This window comes from Erinaceus europaeus, chromosome 16 (genome assembly GCF_950295315.1).
Source record: "Erinaceus europaeus chromosome 16, mEriEur2.1, whole genome shotgun sequence".
NCBI lineage: Eukaryota > Metazoa > Chordata > Mammalia > Eulipotyphla > Erinaceidae > Erinaceus > Erinaceus europaeus.
Genome location: NC_080177.1, coordinates 1,128,398 through 1,140,836, shown reverse-complemented (window position 1 = coordinate 1,140,836; position 12,439 = coordinate 1,128,398). Strand labels below are relative to the sequence as shown.

General features: G+C 46.8%; 1 protein-coding gene and 1 non-coding gene across 7 annotated transcripts in view; one reads left to right on the top strand and one right to left on the bottom strand.

Annotated features, from left to right (window-relative positions):
• MYO9A (myosin IXA) overlaps positions 1-12,439 on the bottom strand; it is a 159,504-nt gene that overhangs the window by 104,950 nt on the left and 42,115 nt on the right. For 5 of the 6 annotated variants that reach the window (XM_060175603.1, XM_060175605.1, XM_060175608.1 and 2 more), the window contains exons 3-6: positions 12,114-12,208; positions 8,671-8,733; positions 7,608-7,707; positions 1,556-1,656 (exon numbers count right to left, since the gene is read on the bottom strand). In XM_060175603.1, coding sequence (XP_060031586.1) covers positions 1,556-1,656; positions 7,608-7,707; positions 8,671-8,733; positions 12,114-12,208 — 359 coding nt within the window. The remainder of the gene's footprint in view (positions 1-1,555; positions 1,657-7,607; positions 7,708-8,670; positions 8,734-12,113; positions 12,209-12,439) is intronic. The other variant, XM_060175604.1, reaches the window with a different exon arrangement.
• LOC132533580 (U6 spliceosomal RNA) lies at positions 11,299-11,407 on the top strand. Its single transcript, XR_009545444.1, has one exon. It is a non-coding gene; the product is annotated as a U6 spliceosomal RNA (small nuclear RNA).

Sequence of the window (12,439 nt, the reverse complement as noted above, 5' to 3'; positions counted from 1 at the left end):
AAGACGGACAACAATAATTACAACAATAAAGCAACAAGGACAACAAAAGGGAATAAATTTTTTTTTAAAAATTAGAAAAAATAAATAACTTAAAAAAAAAGAGAGAAAGAAGTTAAGACAAGGAGGGAGGGGGGAGGGAGGTAGTCTGGGAGGTGGTGCAATGGATAAAGCATTGGACTCTCAAACATGAGGTCCAAAGTTCTATCCCCAGTTGCACATGTACCAGAGTGATGTCTGGTTCTTTCTCCCTCTCTCTCTCTCTCTCTCTCTCTCTCTCTCCCTACCCCTCTCATTGATAAATAAATAAAACATTAAAGAGAGAGAATGGAAGGAGGGAGGGAGGGAAGGCCGTATGAGGCCCTGGGTGTCCTGCCTAGTACTAGGCCCCCACTGTGGCGTGCCTCCATGTGGGCTCCCTACCACGCCCTCCCGGGTCAGAGGGCTCGTGTCCTCTCCAGCACTCTCCAGCCAGTGAACTTCAGTCCACTTGGAAGCATCGTGACGCCTCTTTCCTTCTGCTCACCTCGACCTACGGGACCCTCTATCTGCCTGATCCCACATTCTCTTCTCGTTACTGACGCAGATGGCCTAGCCCTGGCCTTCCCTCATGAAAGCTCTCTCAAGTGCTGGGGCAAGCTCTTCGTCTGCACTGTCTACCGCACACCTCCCGCTCGCCAAAGTGACAGCGCCGAAATCCCAAGGACAAGGAGCAGCAGAGCTGATCACCTGCAAGCACAAGACTAAAATACGACAATGCAGAGGCCAGGGCCGCAGCTCAGAGAGAGCATGCTCCACATGTGAGGCCCTGAGACCACTGCTTTGCTGACAATTAGCTCCCTCCTTTTTCTTTCTTTCTTTCTTTCTTTCTTTCTTTCTTTCCTTTCCTTTCCTTTCCTTTCTCTGTCTTTCTTTCTTTCCTTTCCTTTCTCTATCTTTCTTTCTTTCTCTTTTAAAACCAGAGCATGCTCAGCTCTGGTTTTAGGTAGTGCTGGGGATTGAACCTGGGACCTTAGTGCCTTAGGCAGGAAAGTTTTTACATGACCACAACGCTATCTCCCCAGCCCACTAATCCCTCCTTGAAGAAACAGTCATAACTTTTTTTTTCTGGTGAGAAGGTTATTGTGTCTCTAATTTGAAATAATTTTACTTTTAACATATTTTAATATATCTGAGACGTTTTACGCTTCTTTGCATTATATACAATTTGTTTTTATAGTTAATACTCAGATGACACACAAGAATATTGAGTTTAACAAGGAAGGAGCTATGGAAAGTTTGAGTTTGTAAGGAAGGTGTCCGTGGAGGGGCAGCAGGGGTACCGTGGCCACTTCCACAGGAAATAAAGCTTCACAGCTTATCACAATCTCAAACAATTCATAACCACAAGTGCCAAGTCTTTTGAGAAATTAATTCTATAAGCAATACTTAGAATGAAAGAGGCAGTAGGTCAGAAATGTCCCCTAGGAAATTATCCTCAAAAGCCAAGGAAGACATCCCCTTGGATCCAAGATCATGATGTGTCCTCTACTGAGGTCAGAAGAAGAAATAAACTCACTGTCTTCGTGTCTTGGGAAGAAATCCGACCATTTCCATGGCCAGTTGTAAACGTTCAAAATCATGCTTCAAATCCTCCCCCTCCACCGTGAAGCAATCCTGCTTTTGTAAGAAAAAGGAAGGAGAATCAAGATTACCAACTGAAAATACTATAGCGACTCCCAAGCAAAGCAAGCAAGATACGTCGTCCTACCTGTGAGCGTGAGAGCTGGTGGGGTACTCAGAGTCAAATGCACTAGACTCTCACTTCTGGCACATACGCAAACTTAACACACGCCTGCCAAAACAGCAGTTACCGTTCCTCCCATCCACAATCACTGTGGCACTGTTATCAGGAGTAGCTTACGAGAAAATAATCAGGGTTCTAAAATGTCCTGACACTAGCTTTGATTTCAAGTGGTTCCAAACAGTTTTGGAGATTCAAAGTATTTAAGAGTGTAATCCCACAAAGGTTAATTATTCAAAGCATGTTTAACGGCTGTCCAAACACAAACTAGTTCCCTGGGACCGAAAACTCAGATTTAGGGTTTTTGAGAGCCTAAGGTGATAGAATGTTGATAAGTTTGTACCTGTACTTCAAATAATTACTGTGTCTAACAGAAACCGGCGACGTAATATGAGCGACATGGTACTCAGTCTATCTGGCAATCAAAACGGCTCTGCAAAACCGCTAGGGCCCGAGGCTCCAAGGTCTCCGATTCAACCCCCCACCCCACCGGGCAGAGCTAAGGAGGGCTGTCAAACATTCTGTGCAGGTGTAAACACTTGCAGAGAATGCATACCACGCGTGAGTGAAAACAGCCCCGAACCACCAGACTGAAAAAGCATTTTTCCAAGTGAACATTACACTTCAGTTCCCAAAGAAGTTAAGCATTAAAACCAGACACATGCTTAGTTTAGGTCTGTCAAAGCAACACAAGAGTGAGTCTCTGACTCTCTGCTGCATGCCTCCAGTCCCTGGTGTCTAGAGTCTCGAAACCTCCTCACGCATGCATGTCTGCTTTTGGTGGGCTTACTCTCATGGGAATCACATGGAGCGCTCGGTACACGTGCGGACTAGTGGCTGTCTTATTCACAGTGCATCTCCAGTCCAAGCCAGTGTCAAGAACACATGGCAATTGCTGGAAAATACACAACCACTGAATATTCAACTGAGTAAAACATGACTTTGAGAAATACATTCTAAAAATAAATGAAGGGGCCAGGTGGTGGCCCACCTGGTTGAGCACCCATATTACAGTGCACAAGGAGTTGGGTTCGAGCCCCCGGTCCCCACCTGCAGGGGAAAAGCTTTGTGAGTGGTGAAGCAGGGCTGCAGGTGTCTCTGTCTCTCTCCCTCTCTATCTCCCCCTTTCTTCTCAATTTCTGGCTGTCTCTAGCCAATAAAAAAAGATGACTTAAAAAGAGAGAGTTTTTTAAAAAAACAGATGAGGGAGTCGGGCTGTAGTACAGCGGGCTAAGCGCACATGGCACAAAGCACAAGGACCGGCATAAGGATCCCGGTTCTAACCCCGGCTCCCCACCTGCAGGGGAGTCGCTTCACAGGCGGTGAAGCAGGTCTGCAGGTGTCTGTCTTTCTCTCCTCCTCTCTGTCTTCCCCTCCCTCTCTCCATTTCTCTCTGTCCTATCCAACAACGATGACTACAACAATAAAACAACAAGGGCAACAAAAGGGAAAAAATAAAAAATAAATAAAAACAGATGAATAAATAAAAATAAATGAGCACCTTATTATATATCTACTGGGTATAAAAAACTATTTTAGGGGGAGCAAGGTGGTGGCGCACCTGATGGAGTGCACATGCTACAATGCACAAGGACCCAGGATCAAGCCCCCAGCCCCCACCTGCAGGGGGAGAGCTTCATGAGCAGTGAAGCAGGGCTGCAGATGATTCTCTCTCCCTCCCTCTCCCTCTCTCTCTCTCCCTCTCTCACCCTCCCTCTCTCTCTCTCTCTCTCTCTCTCTCTCTCCCTAACTCCCCCTTCCCTGTCAATAACCCTGGAGGCAAAATAACATTAAAAATAATACAAGGGCAGAAAAAGGGAATATTTAAAAATTAAAAATAGTGAGTGTCAAAATGCTGTTTTAAAATGTCAACTCTAAAGTTAACCAGATTTACTGTGAAATGGTAATTAAGCTTTGTCTGAAACAAAAAAACTAGTACCCATCAATACTGGCTTTCTCAGATCTGAAATTGGCTAGTTGCATAATTAACAGAGTTTGTAATCACATGCAGGTAGAATCAAAGTCATGATCATTGAAAGCATGAGTAATTAATAAGTTAGCTGACTGGTTAATTAATAAAGATGGGTAAGTGTGAGTTTTCAGTCTTCTCCTTCCCCGGCTCCTTTCATGACTATAAGCGGCATGTCCATGAAAGACAACTAATAAAGCCGCACTCACTGTATTTCACTTTCCACCTCAGGTGCGACCCGCCTTACTCACTGGGACTTCAGCTTCTACGGTGGGCGACTGCATCAACGCCATCTCCTCTCTCCTGCCACCCCCCCACCCACCCACCGGCCCAGGAAGGCCACACAGCAGCAGCAGCACCCCAAGATTCTCAGGGCTGAGACACACGGGCCCAGGTTCCAGCTGCAGCAGCCAGTGAGCTGGGCTCCGGTGCCATGTGCTCATGCCCTCCTGCTGCTCTCTCCGCATCCACAGACAGGCTTCAAACAAACCCATCTGCACGTTTTCTAAAACTCAAATAAAAATATGCATGTTTTCACTATGAGAGAAGACTCTCTAGACATACAACAGGTGTAATCTTAAAGAATAAACACTACTCCTGGGAATCAGGCGGAAGCACAGCCGGTTAAGCGCAGGTGGCGCAAAGCACAAGGACCGGTGTAAGGATCCCAGTTCGAGCCCCCGGCTCCCCACCTGCAGGGGAGTCGCTTCCCAGGCGGTGAAGCAGGTCTGCAGGTGTCTGTCTTTCTCTCCCCCTCTGTCTTCCTCTCCTCTCTCCATTTCTCTCTGTCCTATCCAACAACGTCAATAACAACAATAACAACTACAACAATAAAACAACAAGGGCAATAAAAGGGAATAAATTTTGAAAATTAAAAAAAAAAACAACAAGAAAAAACAAACTACTCCTAATATGGGAGTCATGAAACTACTAGAGAATGACTGAAGACAGGCAAGGGGCAAGAAGCAGCCCTGATAGCACTATCTTTACCGCACATGAAGACCTGGGCTCAGCCCGCAGCACCACACAGGAGCACCACGCACAGAGGAGCGTCTCTGGCAGTGGACCAGCGTCTAAAGTTAAAAGGGCTGAGGAGACAGCATCGTGATCATGCAGCAGCAGCAGCAACAACAACAACAAATTAAAGGAAACAAACATTTATTTCATCAGGACTGGAAAAGCCCCCGTGATGTCCCAGAGGCAAAAATAAATAAAAGGGACAACACAAAGTCAGACTTGGACTAGGTACAGCACCTTGCACCAAAGCAAAGGACTCTGGGGAAGGAGCAGGAGGGAAGGGGCGGAGGGGGCAGAGGGTTCTGGTGTGTGGCGGTGGGAAATTGGGGTTGAGAGCATTTGTGCAGACACCTGTCGTGGAAAGATGAGAAACCGTGCCCCAAGTGTCAACAAACACGCTGTATGTCATATGCCCCGTGAAGAGGGGAGGGTGTCAGAAACGAGAAGGGCTGGGGAGAGAGCATGATGGGTCCACAAAAGCCTTTCAGGCCTGAGGCTGCGAGGTCTCAGGTTCAGTCTTCACTCCTATCAGCCAGTGCTAAGCAGGGCTCTGGTCTTTCCCTGTGTTCTCTCTCATTAAAACAAAATAAATTTAAAAACCCAACAGTTCATACGAATCCACATTAATGCTGAAAAGTCAGTTACGCAGTCAATTTATTATCTGTCAAAATGCAAACTATGAACTAGACATCGACAACAAAAATCCAGTGAAAGTAAGTTGACCGGCTCTTCAGAAACTATACATATGTGGGGCTGGGCAGTGGCACACCTGGCTGAGTGCATATATTACAGTGAGCAAAGACCCAGGTTCAAGCCCCCAGTCCCCACCTGCAGAGGGAAAGCTTTGTGAGTGGTGAAGCAGGGCTGCAGGTGTCTCTCTGTCTCTCTCCCTCTCTATCACCCCCTTCCCTCTTGATTTCTGGCTGTCTCTATCCAATAAATAAAGATTTTAAAAAAAAAAACCAATAAACTATACAAATAGGTCAACTGGGGGTTGGGCAGTGGTGCAGCGGGTTAAGCGCAGGTGGCGCAAAGCGCGGGGACCGGCAGAAGGATCCCGGTTCAAGCCCCCAGCCCCCCACCTGCAGGGGAGTCGCTTCACAGGCAGTGAAGCAGGTCTGCAGGTGTCTGTCTTTCTCTCCCCGTCTTCCCTTCCTCTCTCCATTTCTCTCTGTCCTGTCCAACAACAACGACATCAATAACAATGATAATAACCACAACAATGGTAAAACAACCAGGGTAACAAAAGGGAAAAAATGGCCTCCAGGAGCAGTGGATTCAACAGAGCCCCGGCAATAGCCCTGGAGGCAAAAAAAAAAAAAAATAGGTCAGGTGAAAGAAATCTTCCCCAATGTGTCCTGGAGCTCCGCTTCCCCAGAACCCTGGCCCAGCTCCCCACCTGCAGGCAGGTCACTTCACAAACGGTGAAGCAGGTTTGCAGGTGTCTGTCTTTCTCTTCCCCCCCCACCCCCCGCCTTCCCCTCCTCTCTCCATTTCTCTCTGTCCTATCCTACAAAGAAATGGATAAAATGGCCTCTGGGAGCAGTGGGTTCAAAGTACAGGCACGAGCCCCAGAGATAACCCTGGAGGCAAAAGAATTTGAAACGGGTGGTCTGGGAAGTAGCGCAGTGATGAAGCTTTGGACTCTCAAGCATGAGGTCCTGAGTTCGATCCCCGGCAGCACCTGTACCAGAGTGATGTCTGGTTCTTTCTCTCTCCTATCTTTCTCATAAATAAATAAAGTCTTTCAAAAAAGGAAAAAAAAGAATTTGAAGCAGATGTGGAAGAGCAGTGATGAGCTGAGCCTGGGTTTCTTTCTCTGCCATTAGCGCCCACGGCTCACTCATGCACCTCCCCTCTCTTAACGGGGAAATAGTGACCCACCTAAACACACCGCAGAAGCTAGTCAGTGAATCAGCGATTATCTTCCGTCTACTTAGTTCTGCACAGTGAACATGCCTAGTATTACAGCACAAGCATTCCAAGAATATGAACTGTAGGAGTTTTGCTAGTATAAAGAATAACTAGAGTGAACAAACCATCCTAGTGACAAGCCGTGAGAATGACTCTTTATTAGAGAAATGTAGGGGGAGCTTTCAGCCTCCAACAAATTCTCTAAGGCACAAATTCTCTAGGCCATCCCCGCCCCCCAGTGATTTCATATCAACTGTTTAACAGGATTGTTCACCAAATTCTAATTACAGTGGCGTGAAGGCAAGGCAGGGGCAGAACACGGGACTCTATGTGAAAAGTCCTGAGTCCCAGCCCCTTGCATGACAGAGCGGTGCTCTGACCTTTCCTGGTTCTCTCTTTTGGAGGTCAGGGGTAGCCAGTAGGAAAGGACACGCCGCCGTCCGTGTCTGAAGCCCTGAGTTCGACCTATTCATTGCTCAAAACTTGTTTTCAAAAAATAACTATAAACACACCACACCCTCAGTCGGCACCCTATCATCATGTAGCTGGAGACCGAGGGATTAGGCTTCAAAATATGAAAATACGGAGACAGGATTTCGAGTGATTTCTTGTATCAGACAAATACTGACTTTTAGTAACATTTACCATGTTCGTGGTTTAAAAAAATACAAATGGATTTGGAAAGTTTAATAATGCTCTCTTAAGGAGTATCACAAAAAGCAAAAGACACACATCAAATAATCTTTTTCACATAATAATAATAATATTTTAATTCAAGAACTACGTCAAAAAGAAAAAAGAACTCCATCACATAGATGTTTAGAATTCATGTCAGTAAATTAACGTCAGTCACCCAGTTCTGTAAGCGAGGTGCTAGAGCTGAAATCTACAAGGGAATGGCCTTTGAGATGTGTCGTGGCCGTGTACCTGGTTGAGATAGTGATACTCCTCTGGCGGCTTCAGGTGGAAAGCCAGTCTCTCCTCTTCACTAGCTCCTGCCAGGAGGTAATAGAACACGTGGTAGTTCCTGACAAGAACAGAAGCGGCTTTAGAGTGAGCATGGCTTAGCGACGTCGCGTCAGCGAGACAGGAAGTGAAGTACAGCGCCCCCACTTCATCCCGCTTAGTGCGAGGCCAGGGATTCTGTGTAAGCTCTGCACAAATAAAGTGAAGATTCAGGCGCTGAGCTCAAAAGAGGGCAAGATTCTTACCTCCAAAATGAATCAGGAAACAAACACAATGGCTATGCAAACAGACTCTCATGCCTAAGGCTACACGGTCCCAGGTTCAGTCCCCCATAGCACTATGAACCAGAGCTGAGCAGTGCTCTGAGGAAAAAAAGAAAGGGGGAGCCAGGCGGTGGCGCAGCGAGTTAAGTGCAGGTGGCACAAAGCACACGGACCAGCATCAGGATCCCGGCTCCCCACCTGCAGGGGAGTCGCTTCCCAGGCGGTGAAGCAGGTCTGCAGGGGTCTGTCTTTCTCTCCCCCCTACCCGTCTTCCCCTCCTCTCTCCATTGCTCTCTGTCCTAGCCAACAACAACAACATCAATAACAATAATAACTACAACAATAGAGAACAAGAGCAACAAAAGGGGAAAAGTAAATATAAATAAATATAAAATAATTTTAAAAATAGAAAAGAAAAGAAAAAGAACTTCACTGAAACCTCCCCACTTAGAGAGAGATACTAAGGCCTGAGCACAGACCCTGAGGCGCACAGCTCACGGACAGCGGTGAGATACTGTTCTCTGTTCCCGACGGTTTGCCCAGACCTGAGAAAGGGTGACAGCTGCAGACAGTCATTAAATAGCTTCTCCCAACAGCCTTGCAGAAAGTGAGGTGCTCTGACCAAAACAGAAGGGCAGTGATACAGAAAACTATGCACAGTGCAAACTGGCCTGAGAGCCGCAGCACACAAAGATCCTAGAAGCCAAACTGTCTGACACAAACGTCGATTTGTTTTAGTTTCTGCAAATAAAAATACGCACCGCTCATTATGCTCCTGGTAAACAAGTCTGCACTTCTCAAGCAGGTATTTCTCAACATAGGCACTAAAGGAAAAATCAAAGTGTTAATATAAATAAAGTTTCGTATAAAGCTGACAATTTTTTCCAGAAAAGACACAAATGTATAAAGGTACTGTGAAGATCGCCTCAGCACATGTTGAATTCAGAAACTCTTGTCTTTTTTTCTCTAGTAAAAAATAAAGTCAGAATTCAAACCGTGACATTTACGAAAAAGTTAATGAATATCTATTACCAAACTTATTTCTCACCAGCTGAAATCTAGCAAGGCACTAGGCTTTAAATGCTTGTCTGTGAACTCTCACCCAGCTGGTAACTGAAGATGAGAGCAGAACCCCCATGCTGAAGGCTCTCAGAGCAGTTCAGACTTTTCAGACACTGAACAGAATCAAAACAAGACTCTTCCATATTCATGCTATTGCCATCTTCTTGAACCAAAGTGTGACTGACTGGTTTATGCAATAAATGTAGATTATGGGGGCCGGGCGGTAGTGCAGCGGGTTAAGCGCACGTGGCGCAAAGCACAAGGATCGGCGTAAAGATCCCGGTTCGAGCCCCCGGCTCCCCATCCGCAAGGAGGTCGCCTCACAAGTGGTGAAGCAGGTCTGCAGGTGTCTGTCTCTCCCCCTCTCTGTCTTCCCTCCTCTCTCCATTTCCTTCTGTCCTGTCCAACAACAATAACAGTAGTAACAGAAAGGGCAACAATAAAGGAAAAAGTGGCCTCCAAGAGCAGGGGACCCACAGTGCAGGCACTAAGCCCCAGAGATATCCCTGGAGGCAAAAAAAAAAAAAAAAAGTAGATGACTTGGATACTGGGTACTGTACTGATATCCATGTGCACGCATGGAAGTGGGGTGTTGTGTGTGCATGTGTCTGTGTGTGTGTGCGTGTGTGTGCACGCGTGTGTGCGCGTGTGTACTGTGTGTACGTGCGTGCGCGTGTGTACTGTGTGCGTGTGTGTACTGTGTGCGTGCATGTGCGTGTGTGTACTGTGTGCTGTGTGTACGTGTGTGCGTGTGTGTGCATGTGTGTACTGTGTGCGTGTGTGTACTGTGTGTGTATGTGCGTGTGTGTGCATGTGTGTACTGTGTGAGTGTGCGTGTGTAGTGTGTGCGTGTATGTGCGTGTGTGTACTGTGTGCGTGTGTACTGTGTGTATGTGTGTGCGTGTGTGTACTGTGTGTGTGCATGCGTGTACTGTGTGCGTGTGTGCGTGTGTGTGTGTGTGTGTGCGCGCGCACACGTACACTTGTGCCTTTGGACTCACCAAGTCTTATTTTCATAGGAATATGACAAGATTCATCAGCAAAATAATGACAATAGGTCTGAGTGATGATCATGCCAATCTTTTTTTCTAAATTATCTTTATTGGATAGAGACAGCCAGCTATTGAGGGAAAGGGGAGATAAAGAAGGAGAGACAGAGAGACACCTGCAGCCCTGCTTCACCACTCACAAAGCTTTTCCGCTGCAGGTGGGGGCTGGGGGGGTCGAACCCAGGACCTTGTGCCCTGTAACATGCGCACTCAGCCAGGTGCGCCACCACCCGGCCCCACATAATGCTAATCCCTATAGACACCAATATCGCCTTTGATAAAATGCAGTACCTCTTACTGACAAAAAACCAAAATGTAATCAGTTACAATGCAAGAGAAAACTACAGCAAAATATTAAATGAAATAGGGATAAAAAACACAAATTTTTTTAAAAGTTATAGTACTCAAAAAGATATCAGTTACCCCCAAATTAATATCTAACATATGTTGAATACTAAATGGATAAAATCAAGTCATGAAAGACGTAGAGGCCTGAGGCACACTCTGCAGGGGCAGCCCGACCTGAAAGGCTAAAGCACATGGTGTGAACATACAACATGATCCAACGGACACGAGCTTCAGGCCCAGGATCACGACGGCACAGGAGGGCCTAGTGGGGCTGAATCGTTCCGTGGAACACTGGGAAATGTTTCGCATGTGCCAACTATTGTAGTTGCTATTGACAGTTAACCATTAATGCCCCAATAAAGACATTTTTTAAAAAAGAGATTCTGTATGCAAAAATGCCTAACAACTTTTCTGACAACTCAGTATGTATGACAAAGGAGCCAAAACCATTCAATGAAGAAAACATCTCTCACAAGTGATATTGGGAGAACTGGGCAATCACATGCAAAATAATGAAGCTATACTATTATTTAGCACTATACATCAAAATTAACTCAAAGTGGATTAAAGCCTCAAACTATAAAATGTACTCCATAGCCATGCCTTCAGAAGTTTTAAAATACATATTTATATAGAAAAAAACATAGGTGGAACACTTCAGTACCTTAACATCCAGGATGTATTTAGAAACTCAACTCCTTGGGCTAGGAAAACTAAAGAAAGAATAAGCAGATGGGGTTACAAAAAAAAAAAAAAAAAGAGAGAGAGAGATTCTGGGGAGTTGGGCGGTAGTGCAACGGGTTAAGCGCACATGGCACAAAGCTCAAGGACCAGAGTAAAGATCCCGGCTCGAGCCCCTGGCTCGAGCCCCCAGCTCGAGCCCCCAGCTCCCCACCTGCAGGGGAGTCGCTTCACAGGCGGTGAAGCATTGTGCTCGCTTCGGCAGCACATATACTAAAATTGGAACGATACAGAGAAGATTAGCATGGCCCCTGCACAAGGATGACACACAGGCGGTGAAGCAGGTCTGCAGGTGTCTGTCTTTCTCTCCCCCTCTCTGTCTTCCCCTCCTCTCTCCATTTCTCTCTGTCCTAGCCAACAACAACGACAACAAGAGCAGCATAACAACAACAACGAAAGACAGCAAGGGCAACAAAAGGTAAAATAAATAAACAAATATTTTTTTAAAAAGAGATTCTGGGCAAAGTAAAAGTATGCCCAAGGGTGCCAGGTCTTGTGGGAGACACAGCCACGACACAGAGGGCTCTGGGAGGCACGCGTGCAGGGGCCAGACGTGTCAGTGGCGGCAGATTGCTCAACGCCGCAAAACGATCCTAGTGCAGGTGATGGAGGCCGGTTATCAAGGCGCCCGGTCTGCCCGTCAGAGCGGAGGTGCTGGAGGGCAGGATGAAGAGATACATAGGAGCTCTGTTTTGCTACGAGCCTACTGACGAAAACTGCTCTGCAGAACAGAACTACGGGTCATCTCACTCTCGCCATACGGCTGTGGCCTCCTTGGGCTAGACAAGAGAGCCGCTCAAAGCCGATGTCAGGAGGCGAGCGTGTGTGTGCGTGGCTCGCACTGCTTCTTACCAGACGGCCCCGCTCAGGACGAACAAGAGCCGGGAGGAAAAGGTTCACTGCAGGCACGCCGTGACGCCTGCACTCAGAGCACAACTAGCCGCAGTGCAGGACGAGCCGATGCCCACAGTCAGTGTGCTCTCAACACCGCTGCCCCTACTTACCCGAGCACGGTGCCCGTCTCTTGGTAATTTACTTGAATGAATTTGCCAAAACGACTGGAATTGTTATTGTGAGCTGTCTTGGCGTTTCCAAAGGCCTGTGAAAATAATTTTCATTCGTTTCAGTGGTCAATGGAAAACCCTACTGAAGTAAACTCAAAAAGATCAAATGTTACAGCAACAGACAGTTCTACCCTTCCGCGTACGGAGTTACGTTCTGGCAAGAGGAGCGACAGCTCAGTGCCCGCTGCCACCCAGAGCCACCCTGGCGCCAACTGTGTCCCTCCCACGTGGAGCCTGAGCTCCCCCAGAGCCTCACACAGGCAGGT